The sequence below is a fragment of the Protopterus annectens genome, chromosome 3.part0 (genome assembly GCF_019279795.1).
Source record: "Protopterus annectens isolate FY-2018-M chromosome 3.part0, PAN1.0, whole genome shotgun sequence".
NCBI classification, from domain to species: domain Eukaryota; kingdom Metazoa; phylum Chordata; order Ceratodontiformes; family Protopteridae; genus Protopterus; species Protopterus annectens.
Genome location: NC_056731.1, coordinates 1,096,197,858 through 1,096,214,808, shown reverse-complemented (window position 1 = coordinate 1,096,214,808; position 16,951 = coordinate 1,096,197,858). Strand labels below are relative to the sequence as shown.

Sequence of the window (16,951 nt, the reverse complement as noted above, 5' to 3'; positions counted from 1 at the left end):
TCCCCTTTTGCTCCAGGCAGAATTGATTCTCCTTTTTAATGGAATTGGCAAGGGGCAAATACCACAAGTTTCCTTAAATTCTGGATCTGCTCACACAGTGTTGGTGGACTGGTGTACCCAATTTAGAGCTATTGCCGCTGCAAGCCTGGATGATTCTGTCGTAATATACTTTAGACACTTGTTTTAAGAGGATGTGCAACAAGTGTTGAACTAGGCAAGAAAAACTGCAACTAAAAATTCTTATGTTTACAAGTGGAAGAGCATTTCTAGGTGGTGTCTAACCGATATCAGAGGGCCTGGTATGGTGTCTACCCCTCTGTTGCTACTCAATGAAGGCTTATCTTGTGCATATGTCAAGCTTCAGCCTGCGGCCATCTTAGCTTGTCTGCCCTTGGATCCCCCTCTTTTTGTCTCTTTCTGTTGTCAAGCTGTTTTTAAAAAGAGTGTTGCACTTGTGACCCCCTTGAAAGCAAATTCTTCCTCCTTGGCAGCTCAACTTTGTCCTTAAAAAAATCTACCTCATCTCCTTTTGAACTTGCCTTTCTGGCTGATTTGAGGTTTTTCACTTGTAGAACTGTTTTGCCTATTGATCTGACATCTGCAAGACAAGGCTATGAGATACAAGCTGTCATGGTGGGTCAACCTTATTTGATTTTCCATAAGAACAAGGTATTTTTTATGCACCAATCCTCCTTTCGTGACAAAAGTTTTCCGAATTTACCTTGAATCAAGCCATCAGTCTCCCAGTTTTCTTTCTGGAACCTAAAAACAAGGGGGAGATGATTCTGTATACCTCGGTTATGCACAGGCAGCTCAGTAAAGGTGAGCAGCTGTTTATTTTCTGTCAGGGGCTACAATTGGTCAGCCTTTCTCTAAGCAAATGATTTCTCAGTGGTTGCCCCGTGCTATTGTTTTTGTTACTCCCACCATGTTAAATCTATTCCAGCCAAAGTTAGGGCACATTCCACCAGAGTCCTATTCTTTTTAGTGGCATATTTCAAAGGAGTGGATTCTTGAAGCATTCTAGAGGCAGGAACGTGGTCCTCTGTTCATGCCTTTACTAAGCACTACAACCAGATACTTTGTCAACTTCCAGAGCAGGCTTTGTGAGAGCCATTGTCCAGGGGCTCCTGGATCTTTATCTCTCCTCCTCCCATGTAGGGTAAGCTTTGGGAATATACTTGTATGCCACTGAGGCAGTATGAATGGTGAACATAGTACAGATGGCATAAGTCAGACTTAACTGTAACAGTAGATGTTTGAATTTCTCACTGTCTCAGTGACCGCATTCACCCCTTTATTTTATATATAGTTTGAGCGTATCCAACATTGTTGTATTGGTTGGCTCTGGTTCTTTGTGTTGTTTTATTGCTGCAGATATATTTATTTCTAGTAATTCTTGCTTCTGGTTCTTCTTAGTTTGTCCTCCTTAGCACTAAAAAAACCTGAATAACTGACTTTTTATTACAGGGGTAAGGCTTCCACTAATGGGAGGGGCTTAGCCAATCCCTCATCACAGAGACTTCAAGGAGGGGATTCTGTACTCTGAAAAGCTGCCAGGGTGTGATGTGCAGGAACAAGAACCCATATGCCACTGAGGCAATGTGAAATTTGAGCATCTACTGTTACAGGTCAGGAGGACTTGCACAACTGTACCTTTTTTTTATAGATTGTTGACAGATTTTGTACATTAACAAGCCTGTCTGTGTGGCATAGAGGGATAAAACCCTGACTACTACCTAAATGACCCATGTTTGAATACAGTGGGTTGGGTGCGTGAAGGGCTGGGCAAGTGCATGATGGACATGTGTGGATGACATGTCTCATCCTTCCTTGGGGGAGGGAGAAGTTGCTTCCAATCAATATATCACCACTTTGCAAGCAAAGACTTACATGGAACTGAAGTGGCAAGGACCAAAGATGTGTGCTTGGTTATTCCAAGCCAGTGATGGTAGCCCTTGTCACTGTGGGTTGAAGCAGAAACTCCTCATTACTGGAGTGTCAACGAAGGCACCAACTATTTCCTTGACTACCTGGATGTCATTGTCTCCAGTCAGCTGTTGCCATCATGCTGGGAGGAGAGAATAAATGGGCTCAAGATCAATAATGGCAGGCATGGGGAAAAAGTACACGCCTCTAATGTATCTTGTTGATTGGGATTTCTGTCTCAGTACTGGTTAATTTTTGTTCCTCAATGTTACATAAAACTAGAAAAGATAATTCTTCGCTTAATTTATAGACCGGAGCAGATTCTTTTTGGTTAGTAAGGTGTAGTGAGGCATTTTTTCCAGAAGATCTTGGTCTTTATTTAAATCTTTTTGGACATAAATCCATAGTTTAGGGTTTTGAAATGAGCTTTAAAAGGTATCGCACTTCTTCATATATACTGACCCATGTTCTGCAAACCTACTGGCACTCTGAAGTCCTCGCCTCTGCTTGAAATGGTAGAACCAGCCATGGCTAACTTGAAAGCATTCCCTTTAAATTGAAGTGGGAGAAGGAAATGTAATGTAATGTTAGTGAACAAGTTTCAAATCAAATTCCATAATCTTTCTGTATATTTCATGTTTCAATGTACTAAATCCCCAGCTACTCCATTTCTTACTTTACTTTTAGTGGGATGTGGTGGTTGTATTGTGTCAAGTTTTGTATTAAATAGGGTTTTATGTAGTTCTGAAGATTTTTATGAAGTCTCCATCTTCAGAGTTGTTTTCAACTGTAGTTAAGGTCAGTTTTTAATGCATCTTTTAACATTTCAGGCAAGGTTTTTGTGATTATTTCATTAGTACATTTGATGGATATATTAGTATATGATGGTTTTGTAGTTTAGTTATTTTTAGGTAGTTTAATTTTATTCTTAGTTGTTTGTGGTTATGGCAGTTTTACCACTGATGCTTTTTTTGAGTTGGCTAGTTGTGTTTTTTTTTTTAATAGTGTTAGTTAATTTAAAAATCTGAGGTTAAATTAATGTTCTAGGAATTTCATTTAGGTTGGCATAGTTTTCAGGGTAGTATTTCTTTTTAATGGATGTGCTGTTTTTCTTTTTGTTTTACTCTCTAAGTATAACTGAGATACGGTTTTAGAGTGGACTTCCTGATTGGTTGGGGAGCTGATCCAAGCATGATGTGAATAAAATGTGTTGATGGTATGCTTAGGATGTAAATAAATGTGCATCCTGAAATGGGATGCATGGATATCCTGATACTTGGGTAGGGAAAATATCACCCCCCAAACACACAGAGATTTTCCATAGTTTCATTAATACATCCAAACGCTGATGAAATACAAAATTCTGCTTTTATTTTAAGCATCAGTCATGACTGCCAAGACTGCCAGTGCTTCTTTGTACATTTTTTTAAGATACTAAAGTTTGGGATTTTTTTCAGAGGAGCAGAGAAAGTGAGCACTGATGTCTGGTATACCTTTACAGACATTTTTTATAGACTACATATTTTCTATTTAGACTATTCTTTGTATTTACTACAGATGATATATGACATTTTTTACTGCTGGGGGTTTAAAGGGAGAGGTTAGATGACCAATGAAAGTTTTAGGTACCAAACTGTCCCAAGTCCTGCCAACCTCTAGTCTTGTAAAGGAAAAAGGACCTCCTCCTACATTATCTGTTGTTTTATAGTAATTACATAACCTTCTTTATTTTTGTGTCTTTAAGCTTATTTCTGTTTTTGGAACCCTTGAACAGTTTAAAATGTTATTGTTCCTTCCAGTTGAAGTTCTATTTCACGGATTTTTGCTTTTTGTACACTTGCTTCTTAAATTCTGGATTTTTGATGCTTTCTTGCATTAGAATTTATGGGGCTTATGCATTTTGTAAAATGAAATTAATAATCATTCTCTTGTTGCTTTTATAGGAAGCTCTTCAGAAAATTCGTCAGAAGAATACAATGAGACGTGAGGTGACAGTGGAGCTCAGTAGCCAGGGATTTTGGAAAACTGGAATCCGATCAGATGTTTGCCAGGTAATTTGATTTGACAGTTCTCTGTTTATAGGGAAGTACTAGGCTAGCTGCCCCTTGCAGGCCATTTTAAGCCCAGCCAAATTCCCTTATTTTGCTCAAAATAATCTATCCCATTTGGTTATAAATTTGCCTTACCCATCCCATGGTCGACAATTATATATTACCTCTAATGAGAGTAATTGGGATCATGCCATAGGTGATTTGAGAGGACCCATGCATGGTATAAAGCATTTAAGAACTGTACAGAGGTGAGTCTTGGGGTAAATATTCTGTTTACCATCCATACATCTGTGTTGCACTTGAGTATGGCCAAGGATGAATTTTTTTTTATGTGGATGAGGAGTCTGCTCAACATTAACTGTATCCAGTGAGAGATATACCTGTTCCTCCAAACCTTACTGTTTATGTTAAAGAAGAGGTTTAGATCCGTAGACTGAGTATTTCTGGTGTCATTTGACTTGCTGATATGCAGTAAATCCATCAGTAATGGGTCGAAGGACATGTGACAGATTCTATCCTGGTTTCCTGTTATTTAGCTGTTGTGTAATCATTTTTTATCCAGCTAAGCATGGTAAATACAAGTGTTTTTTTTTTTTTAGAGGCAACATAAGAACACTGAGTTGTTAATCGACTTACTCAGAGTCATGTGTAGACTGAAGGAATCAAACCTAGGTCTACAGCATGAAGCTCATTATCAGCTCATTTATTTGTTTAGGTTTGTTCACTGGTGATAGTGCAGTGATCACAATAATTTCAGGCGCAGCCCAGGTGATTACATCACAGAAACATTTAAAGAAATGAGTAAGAGCAGAAAAACAATTTTGAATGGGAGTGAGCAGCTAACATAAGCCCACCCATCCTGGGGGAAGGGAAGCAGCCTAGGCCTACTACAGTAGCAGGGTTAGAATCTGGTGAGCTCTGTGCTACAAGCAATATTTTTCTTGGTCAGGATGTTCAGCATGTGGGGAAGTGCACACAGACCTCTCTTAGGCAGCAATTGTGGACGTCGCAAGGCTCCACTAGGTAGTGTGCGTTAGGGTACACTCCCTGGTAGTAGTAGTATGATACACTAGCTTCCTCAGTCTCATCACTGGCTGCAGACATGAGAGCCTTAAGGTCAGTCCAGTAGATCCGGTGAGTGAGGAGAGGATGTGGTAAAAGTTGATTATCTGCTGTAGGAGGGGGGAGGAGATAGAAAAACAATTTTGTTCAAAGGTCATCAATAGAAAACCATTTTGACATACCTTCACTGTATAGTGCTGTTTTTTTTAAAAACACCTTTATTAAATTATCACTTGTGACAATAGGCAAGCTTACATTTATATAATAGTAATCAAACCATATTAACAAGTTTTCATTTACAAACATTATGCATCACATACATTATGTGTCATATAATCTAAGGAATATTATGTAAATTATTCATTTTCTGCCTCCTCTTAAACATTATTCCTCCTCCAACACATTTTTCTGCATGTATTGTTCCCATAATTTCAGTTTTGGTTTGTGTAATTTACTCCCTAACCTTTTCTAAAGATCCCACTTCCTGTTCTTTTATGTCTGTTACAATACTCAGTATTTCAAGTATAGTTGGTTTAAATTTTGTTTTCCATTTTCTAGTAATTGCTTTTTTGGCAGCCACCAGAGTTAAACTTAACAAGACCGTACTAAGCCTAGGCAGTTCATATCCTGTACCCCAGCTCAAAAAAAAAAAAATCCCTAGTTACACTCATTTGCTCACCCAGTATTCCTGACAAGAGTACTCTGAAGGGAATTTTTAAAGACTGCCAATGTATTACACTCCCAAAACACATGTTCCTAGTGGGTTTATATTACCACATCAAAAAACCTACACATTGACTGCCTTTTCACTGACCACTAAACATCGAACTTCCATTTCTGCGAACGGCCACTTCAACAAATTTTTTCCTAGGGAAAAAAAATCTCTTAGCCAACCAGAAATGGAGCATAATTTCAAACCTTTCAAAGTGTGGGGGGGGCTTTGCTCCCCACATCGCTCCCAACTAAATATACCAACTCCGAGATCGCACTACAGTGGGGAAAAGGGCAAATTCACAATGGTGGGCAAGCAATTTTTCCCCCTAAGAAAAATTCACTAAAGTGGCCATTCGCAGAAAAGAAGTTTGATGTTTAGTGGTTGGCGAAAAGGCGTTCGATGACTATGGTTTTCGATTAGGCAATATAGACCCGTTCCCAATTACCTCTTTCTTCCCCATCACACCTCCAACATTTGCTCTCTACCTGAGGAAATATTCTTTGGAGTCTTCTTGGGATATAAAATGATCTTTGCAAACTCTTTTGGGCAAAAATCCTAATTCTTCTAGATTTTATTGCATGTTTGGGAGCCATACATAATATTCTCCCATTGTTTCTTTGTGAACTGCATATCTAATCTCTCTTCCCAATCTTTTCTGACCTGTACTGACTGATTCCTGTAGTTATCATGTAGTGTTTTACATGCCCTACTAATGATCTCTTTTTTAACAGCAGCTTCTGTTCTAGATTCAGTTAGTCAACCAGTGCAGGTCTTTCATTTAGGATTTCCCTCTACCGTTTCTCTTTGTCTGTACTCTGATATCAATCCTTGATAGGGAAGGCAATCACTAGCCTTCAATCCAAATGCCTTCTCAGTCTGTTTGCATTCTATCACATTTCCTTCTCTCATTATTTCTTCCCAGTACCTTGGCTCCTTTGCCATCTTCCTCCAGTAAATTCCATCCCCCTATCTAGTCTCTGTACCCCAAATTTCAGTCATCCCTGTCCACAGAATCTCCTTTCTCCATTCCATTGTTGGCTTAGTTCTTAGTATAATTTCTGCTACTTTATGACTCTAATATTCTGTGTGAATGTTGTTATTCCCCTTAAGGATCTGTGTCCAAAATACCATTCTTTCCTCATTTCTTGAATTATCCCATGCTTCATCATCATCCCTTTCTGCTTTGAATTGCAGCTTTCTGCTTGTGTTATGTATAAGAGCCGTAAATGTGCAGCTATAAAATATCATTTCAAATCAGGTAATCCTAAACTTCCTTCTTCTGTTGGGCGGATCAGATTATCCCACTTGACTATTGCCCTCTTCCGCGCCAAATAAAATCTTTAAACTCTTTAATTATTACTATCCACAACTTTTCTTCTGGTTGATAAAAAGTATGCCTGACCTGTGTGTAAAACTAAAGGGACTAAAACATTTTTACTGCTTGTATCTTGCTATCCATATCCATAGGCAAGAAGCTACAGTTTCTCAGAATTTGTATTATTTTTTTGTTTAGTCTCTTCCCACCAATCCTTAGCTGCCATAAACCAAATCCTTTTAAATGCATAGTCCTGAATACTTCATTTTATCATGTCCTCATAAATATGTTTATTACTGGACCAGTTCATGTGTGGGTACAAAGTTTATAGCTATAGCCTTTGTTTTATCTTCATTAATTTTTATATCTGAAAAAAAGGAAGTTTATCAGAATATGGCACAAAACTGACGTGCTGTTTTCTGGTTCCATCAGGAACAAAATAATGTCAACTGCAAGTAAAGCCAACTTTTGTTGAACACCATACCAAGTATTTCCTTGAATTTCTGAGTCCCATATTTTCTTTGCCAGTGTTTCTAAATATAACACAAATAACAAAAGGGAAAGAGGACAGCCCAGCCTGGTTCCTCCCTCCAGAAACAGCTTATCAGACAGGAACCCTCCCACTTCGATTTTTGTCCTAATCCTTCATATATCCTTCTAATTAACCTTATTATTGCATCAGGAAGTGCAAATGCTTCTATTGTCCTAATCACAAAATCCCAGCTTACTTTGTTGAATGCTTTCTCTGGATCGAGACACCAGTAATAACCATATTTTTTACGTTCTGCTTCTCTCTGGATCATCATTGTTGTATTAATGTTATCAAATGTTTGCTTCCCCTTCACAAAACCACACTGGTCTGTGTCTATAAATTTTTACATCACTTTTGTCATTCTTTTAGCCATTATAGATAACTGTGGTTTAAAATTGAAATGGGCCTATACGAAGCTGGATCAGATGGATCTTTGCTGTCTTTAGGTGTTACAGCCACTACATGTTTTTTTTCACGATGTTGGTGCCTTCTCTACTTTTAAAATGAGGTTAAACAAAACCTTCCAAATCTTTATCACTTTTTTTCCCTCCTAGCCTCCAAGTTTCCACGAGAATACCTTCTATTCCTGGAGACTTTCCTGCAGATTGGTTATAGACCACCATTTTTATCTCATCTCCTCCTATCGTAACTGTTGTTGAGCCTCATCTGTGTCTAACTTTGGCATATTTAAAGTGTTCCGTAAATATTTCCATTTGTGCTTTTTCTTGAGTTTCCCACTTCTGTGCTGTATGCAACTTTTCATAATATTTCCAAAATGTTTGTAATGCTTCTATAGGATCTCTGGTTATTTTATTTTTGTTTGTTTGTTTATTTATGTATAAGCTCCCTACATTTAGCAAGAACCCTTTCTATTTCGTTGCCTTAGTCGTCGTGTCAAAAGTTTTTGTGCTCTGGAGTTATCAAAAAATAGTTGTTTAACAGCAGTCTTTCAAAAGTCATGAACATTGTACAGGTACTCCCTTATTTTCTGTTTGCCACTCTTCAGTTGTGTCTCTTCTTGTTCTGAGAGAGTCCCTTTATTTTATAATACTTTAACCTTTGTCAGCCCCTCTAAATAATTATTATTACTTCTTAATTAGGTCTTTTTATTTCTACCATATTTTTAAACTTCACTTTCATTTTATTCCACTCTTTACTTGTTAACTTCTGGAGTACTTTCTATCTTTGCCAGTGGTCACAAACTCAATTTAGTCAAGGGTCAGATGAGGAAAACTCCTACTGATCCAAGGGCCGACAAAAAAAAAAAAAATGAATGGCACAAACAAAATAAGCAGACTGTATTTTTAATATTTTTATTGCATTTTTCACTGAAAACATACAATTTTTTTTTTTATTCCATTTTTTTTCTCTGGAAAGGAAAAGGCATTGAAAACTGAATAAATCATTTATTACGGTTGGCACTCTCTCCCACCCATGAATGTCTCATGCTCATCACCTGTGTGCATTTCTTCTCTGACATTTTGCGCATGTCAGGAATTATGGATGCTGAAGGAGAAATTCTGAGGATTTCTGCAAGATGGTCATCACCGAATCTCGATCAGTGCTTTAATTTATTAAAATCTGTGGTGGAAAACAGATTCTGACAGACAGATGTACTTCCAAAAATGCACAATGTCTTCTTAAAGTTGTTGGCCAGCTCTGGGAAGGAACCAGGCAAAACTCTCAGAAACTGTACAGTCCTAGGCTGATCTCCCTGAACAGCTCTAAACTTTGTTTTTAAATCTGTTTTGCATTACTTGTCTGTAAGCTCCATTTGTAGGTCATTAGAAGTGCTGTCAACATCAACAGAAAAGGGCTCTGTGGACAGCTGGAAATTTACACTGTGAGTTTTGAAGTCTAGAAATCAGTTCTCAAACTCTTCCAAATAGCCAGTCTATGAAACCTACATAAACAGTTGCAGTAGCAGATGCTTGCAACTCTTCCATCATGTACTGGTATACTGGAAAATGACCGAGGTTGTTCTCTGACAGCTGCTTCCTCCACAATCTCAGTTTGGTGGTGAAGACTGTGTCACACTGTCATAAATCACTGTAATCAGCTGTTCAGGACCATTGAGCTTGAGATTAAGTCCATTCAATTAGTGTGCTATGTCCACAAGGAAGAGAACATTTAGCAACCACTGTGGATCACCATGCTGTGGGCAATCCATGTCCCTGTCCTCCATGAATGTATTAATTTTTGTTCTCAGGTCTAAAAACCATGCAAATACATTTCCCCAACTGAGAAAATGTACCTCTATAAAGTAGAGAATGTCCCTATAAATGGAATCAGTATCTGCAAGAAATGCACTAAACTGTTGATGCTGCAGGCCCCTTGAGCAAATGCAGTTTATGAATTTAATAACCACTGACATCACATGCTGAAATTGTAGTGACTTACTGATAAGTACTTGTTGATGAAGGATGCATTGCAAAGTTGTGGGTGTCTGAAACATTTTCCTGTTCCCGTTTTCTGTGATTCAGGTCTGCAACATCACTTTTCTTCCCAGTCACTTACGGGGCACCATCTTTGCTTATGCCTTTGGACCCTTGCACACTCAGTTGCGTCTCATAACTTCTTGAAAATATCAATCTAAAGTTGTTGCTTTCGTCTGATCTTCAACCCATGGGTTCGGATCTGACCTTGGATCCGACTTGGCTGAATTTTTATAGCTTGGATCCAGGAACTGAGATGCTCCTTCTCTACCCACAATCCCCCACTCCACCACCATTACCTCAGATCTCATTTGCTGCCATCAGAGATAGCAGCGATCCAGCGAGCTCCTCCATTAGTCAGTTTGTGTGTGTGTGTACTGTGAGTACAAATTACTTAGTTTTACTTTCCTTCCTTCTCTCGCTATATTTTTTGCACGTTCTACGTAAAAAAAAAACAAAACAAACAAATTTAGTGTCAGGCTTTTCTCCTTTCTCTCTCTATCAGCCTACCATGTCTGAAACCCCAAACGCTGGGTTCGAAAAGTGTACAGGGTGTGGGCATAAGATACTAACCTCTGATGCCCACACCCTGTGCGTATATTGCCTGGTTGCCAGTCACCTTGATTCCTCCTGTTCTCTGCGCGAGCTTTAATTAGCACGCATTGATAGACAGGAGGAATAAATTAATCTTAAAGGGCTTGCTTCCATCATCTTCTGCTGCTCAGACCTCCACCTTGGGAACCCAAGTCTCTAAATCAGCCCAGGACAAGTTGGCCAAGACAAAAGACCAGGCTTTTTCACAAAGCTGATAACTATCCAGTGATATCTTACTTTTCACACACAACATAACTTGCCATAAGTGCTGAATCTACTTCTTTCTTACTTCTGTAGAAGAGGTTTGGCTGTGCATCATATACTTGTCTTTAGTTGTGATATAATTTCAGCTGTCTGCTTACCCTGGTATTTTGTATAAGTATCACAATGCTTAGTTAGATAATGATGCTTAAGACTGTACTCCTTCATAACAACAACTTTATCCATAAATATCAAGCAAATTGCACTTTGACAGAGATGTAATTGACAGTACATTTCTGCTGAAACAGACTGTGCTCAAGATCAACTTTTCTTCTTAATTTTGAGACTAGTTATCTTGGTGTTGTCGTAATTGGTTTGCTTGAGATCTGTGGAAAGGGAGAAAATCTTAAAAATTTCCATTCTTGTCTTCACTTAACTGGAAGCCCCCCCACCCCCAAAAAAGGATGGAAATCATTTCACAAGTGCAGGTGGAAAAACTGAAGATAAGTGCAAGATGGAAAAAAAAAAAGGAAATGATCCATATTACTACAAAATGACTATCACTTAAAGGGGAAGGTCAGTGCAACACTGTTCACTAAAAAAGTGACTAGAACCTCTTTTTAATTAATGTGCATTTCTGGAACAAGTCAGAAACAATGATGCTTGCCATTTCTGGCTTAACTTCAAACCAAAGTGATTTACGAGAAAGCAAAGGATTTTGTAAGGGTGGTGACAAAAATATGGTGAAAAACGAGGGATCATTAACAAAACAGTTGTCATTTACCCACCACTCAGTCCATCATGAGCACGTAATTCACTAAAAAAGTTAATAAAACAATAGCTTTTGCATTAACATGCATTCCCGGAACAAATCAGAAACAAAGAGGTCTGCAATTACTGACTTACTTCAGTCATCAGGGATTTACCAGAAAGCAAAGCATTTTGCAAGGGAAATGGTAAAAATATGGGGCAAAATCAAGGACTTTCTGCAGTTAACACAGTTTTCATTTACCCACCACTCAGTCTCTAATGGGCATGTACTTTGATAAAAAAGTTAATAGAACAACAGCCTTTGCATTAACATGCATTTTTGGAACAAGTCAGAAACGGTGGCTGCCATCACTGGCTTAGCTGCAACCCAAAGCGATTTAGCCCAGGGATGTTCTTGCAGTTAACACAACAATTTTTATTTACCCTGCATTCAGTCTCTCACCAAACACGTTAATACTAACAACAGCTTTTACATTGACTTGCATTCTTTTTAGAACAAATCAAAAACAATGATGCTTGGTGTTACTGATTTACTGCAGTGTTCAGTGATTTAACAGAAAACAAAGCACTACATTAATATCCACCTTAATGTCTCTCTCTCTTTTACATACCACACCTCTCAGTCTAGTCCTGAACTACAGTTTTAGCCCAAGAAGTCTAGGAAAAAAATGTGATGTAAAAAAAAAAATCACACACACACACACTCTGTGTGTGTGTCTGTCTCTCTCTCTCTCTCTCTGGAAAGCTAGTTCTGTCTTAAAGAACTTTTCAGTGAAAGTCATGGCATCGCTTTTCTTTTATAAAACACCCAGTGACTTAACGCATTTACAGCATAACAAAACTAAAGACCGATCAAAACAGACAGCATGGCTACAGAAAAAAATCCCAGTTGAAAAGAAAATACCTCTGTAACTGGTGTCCTGCTTCCCTCCTCCCTCCTTACACAGAGAATTTAGTAACATAGAACATCCCATGGCAAAAAAATGCTTACAGAAATGGAGATTACTCTGGTTCTGGTTTCAGAACAATTGCTTCCTATCATTCCTGCAAAAGGACCCCTATTCCTGTAATATTATCATGAGTTTTAAAAGATGGAGCTGTAACAGGCGGCTCAAACTTATCTGCACTAATGTGGGAATCTCAAGAAATCTCTGAATCTGATTGGCGTCTGCACAGTGATGTTTGATGTCACAGAACAGAAACCAATCAAGTTGTTAGATAGAAAAAAAATTATTGAATTTTAAAAGTACAGACTGCATGGCTGCACTGAAGCAGGAAGAAGTTTTTTTTTGTTTGTTTGTCTGAGATTGGTACAGCTTTACATGATTTTAATAAAGTTTAGTGAACTAATATCTTACCTTGCCATTGATGCCAACAGAATGATCTTTTAGATGTTGTTTTACATAAAATATTTAACATAGTGCTCATAATTCATTTAATGATCCATATCAACCTTTGAGCCATAGCCAAAAACCAGTTCAGAATGTTATCATTCCCTGGCACCATTGCCAATAAATGTATCGAGGTTGCATGCTTTACAAGTCAGGGTTGCCACAAGCTGCATAGTCAATAAAAAGCACAGAGACCTCAGATGGATTAAATGGCCGCAGCCCATGTGTTTGTTGCTGTTTACTGAAATAGAATCCAATTATTATGAGATGTGCGCAAGGCAGGAATGTCAGGGAGGCCATTTTATTTCTTTCATAGCATTCCTCTAAACCTACAGGACAACAGACAGCACATCGATATCCAACCCTTCTGATTCAACATACCCACATCATAACAGCTTTTTCATTTCACAGTTCATCACAAATCCTCTGGGCCGCCTTACAATCTGCCAAGGAGTCATTGCAGGGCTTGTAAGTCCCCTGGCAACAATCCCTTGGGGCTGTCTGGCCTGTGGAAGGTCCAGCTGAAGAGTCCTGTGCCCCCCCCCCCACACTTACCTTGGCCTCCCTTACCTATCATGTCTTCCGCTTACATTACTGCGACAATCTAGCCTAACCTGTCTATCTTACCCGGAGGAGAAGGCAAAAACCTGAAAAACCCAGTGGCCAAAAGAAATTCCTTCACGACCCCTAGTGCAATTACCTTTGTAGGTCGCCGGGTTCCCTAAGTACCTTACCTGGTCCTAAACTAACTGACAAGTACACCCCTGCATTTACGAGGGGGTGGGTAGGGTGGGACAAGCTGCCAAGGTAGAGGTTAAAAGACTGATTTGCTTTGTTCCCAGCCCTTTCAACCCTTCCCCTGGACAGCCCAGCCCACCTCAGCCCTCCTACCTATCGTGACCCTACCTGTTCTCCACCTCCCCCAACTAAAACCTGAGTCCGAGCCGACCTGCCTCAGACAAATGACGGCTTGCTGCGTTTGGCTTGCCAGCCGTTGTTGTCTGAGATTGGTACAGCTCTACCTGCTTTTAGTAAAGTTTAGTGAACCAATATCTTACCTTGCCCTTGATGCCAACAGAATGATCTTTTAGATGTTGTTTTGCATAAAACATTTAACATAGTGTTCATAATTCATTTAATAGTCCATATCAACTAGTGTTCATAATTCATTTAATGATCCATATCAACCTTTGAGCCATATCCAAAAACCAGCTCAGAACATTATCATTCCCTGGCACTGTTGACAATAAATGTATCTAAGTTGCATGCTTTACAAGTCAGGGTTGCCACAAGCTGCATATTCAATCAAAAACACAGAGATCTCAGATGGATTAAATGGCCGCAGCCATGTGTTTATTGCCATTTACTCAAATAGAAGCCAATTATTATGAGATGTACGCAAGGCAGGAATGTCAGGGAGGTCAGTTTATTTCTTTCATAGCATTCCCCTAAACCTACAGGACAACAAGACAGCACGTTGATATCCGGCCCTTCTGATTCAACATACCCACATCATAACAGCTTTTTCATTTCACAATTCATCACAATTCCTCTGGGCTACCTTACAACCTGCCAAGGAGGCATTGCTGGGTTGGTAAGTCCCCTGGCAACAATCCCTTGGGGTTGTCTGGCCTGTGGAAGGTCCGGCTAAAAAGTCCCCCCCCCACTTACCTTGGCCTCCCTTACCTGTCTTCAGCCACAGAAGGGAGGAATATTCCTCCTTTCTGCCAGCACATCTCAACCTATCCTAAGTGAATGCCCTTAAAGTTAAACAAGCTTGCAATTCCTTATAAAAAATCCTCAAACCTTCTTCAGATAAACAAACCCCATCCTTATCATATCTGTCTGGCCACCAGACCCGAATGCCAGGGTGAGGAATGTACAACCCGTTAATGTCCCTTAACATCTTATCCATAGAATTATTAATTCTCCTTCTCATTCTCTCCACGGCTTTAATAGGCCTAGTTCCCCTCCATTTCTTTCTCTGCACCACTTCTGACCAGCAGGTAATAGCTTGTGGCCAGCATTCATGCAGGCAATATACCTCTTGTACCATCAAACCAATTAGATCTTTTATTGGATGTTGACAAATGTCATTACCCCCTAGGTGCAATAAAATGGCAGTAGGAGGTTTATCGCTTCTTGCAGTTTACTGTAGTACTGCCCTGAGATGGTGCCACCGCTTTCCTGATACCCCAAACCAAATTGCTGTGCTAGAAGCTCGTTTTCCTCCTTGGAAGGAGAAGCCCCGCCTGCCCTGGACAAAGTGATGGAGTCTCCGAATGAAAGAATGACCCACTATCCAGATGCATTTCAGATCCAAAGATGTGAGAGCTGAAATACAAAGGACAAGAGTTAAAGCCATTTACACTTTACATAGCCTTTAAAAGCATTGGACTTCCACATGCCCATCCTCATGTCGGTCTGTGAAGCTCCCATTGCATGTGCATATTAGGCTGCACCTATTCGAAAGGAATGTAATGTATATTTATCTCAGTCTAGGCCACTCAACTTGATTTTAACCTTTAAAACTGCTCTCACCTAATAGTGTGTCAGAGGTTCACCTTGTTGATGACACAAGAATGGACCATGTGACCTGCCCCTATAGTTGCGGTACTCTAGTAGTATTTTATTCAAGTCCCATTCTAAACCCTTTGGGATAACCACTCTTACCCACTGACCTTTACCTTCTTTATCCATTTTGGATTTAGCCACATAAACCCAAGTGTCCTCCCCAAGCAAATGTACATGTGTCAGTGGTAACACTGTACATTGACCTTTCTTCTTGTTTGGTTGAATAATTTCAGACCATCTAAATGCCCCACAAAAAGCCAGCCCTAAATAATGCTACCTTGTAAGAAGAAAAAAAACATTTGAAACCACAAGCCACAGTTTACGTAACACCGCTGGACCTATGGGGTACCTCTTATCAGGCCTCTTGGGTGTTTGTTTCCCCCAGCCCTTAAACATTGACTGTACTTGAAATATGTTAGCTAAATACTTCAAATCCCAAACCTGATGAAACCAATTCAAAGCTGACAATGTGCTTCTCGCCCTTCCAAAAGTCCAACCTTTTTCTTTCATTACCAAAATGTAAGCCGAGATCTGGTAAGGTGTACTTGGCAATACTTGTCCCCACCCTCTGGATAATCTGGTCTGCAGGAATTGCTGTATGCATTTATTGCACCTTACCCTTGTCTTTCCACTGAGGGCATTACACATTAGCCACCATTCTCGTCTGCCCATAAAGCCCATAAATGATCCGTCACTCGAACCGGAGAAGGATTTGCATTTGGAGCCAACAACCGGAACAGAGACCACTGCAAACGAATAAGGAACTGCTTATGAGTTATCGATGCCTGGAATGTGTTGTGTCTTCACATGTACATCTTCAAGTACTGAATCTTAACCATCCTAATAAGAACATTTGTGCCAAATAGCTGGTAACACAGGCCCTAATTAACCTGAAATTGAGGATCTGCTGTTAATTTCTCGTGGCAACTTAGAACTCTCAAACTTCTTCCTTACCAGAGCTGCACCATCCCCCATTACCTCAGATCTCATTTGCCACCATTAGGTGAAAGATGTAGTGATTTGTCTGTCAAGTTATTTGGGATAAATAAGTACTCGTATTTAATTTTTTTGGAATGATAATCTGTCTTTAATCTTTCCCTTTTATTGTACTAGCATACTCTAGATACTATTGTTAGTGTCTTTTTCTCCCCGTTTCTCTCCTTTACCCTTCTATGTTTATCTTAGTCCTTACTATCTTTGTAGGTAGACCATTTCTCCTTGTTTCTTATTAAAAAAGAGATGTTTAGTTATTTGCTTTAAGTCTTGTTGCCTTTATTTGTACTTATAGCTTTTCTGTGTGGTAGTTACTGTGGCCATTTTTTCTGAGCTAATGTGGCTGACAAAGCAAAAACCTCTACGAGTTTTAAGAAGTATGAGATGT

At 39.3% G+C, this 16,951-nt stretch overlaps 1 protein-coding gene across 5 annotated transcripts in view; it reads left to right on the top strand.

The window, feature by feature from the left end:
• The window catches only part of DROSHA (drosha ribonuclease III), a 3,547,421-nt gene that overhangs the window by 1,660,765 nt on the left and 1,869,705 nt on the right, over positions 1–16,951 (top strand). For all 5 annotated transcript variants that reach the window (XM_044065333.1, XM_044065331.1, XM_044065329.1 and 2 more), the window contains exon 17: positions 3,873–3,980. In XM_044065333.1, the coding sequence (XP_043921268.1) occupies positions 3,873–3,980 (108 nt within the window). The remainder of the gene's footprint in view (positions 1–3,872; positions 3,981–16,951) is intronic.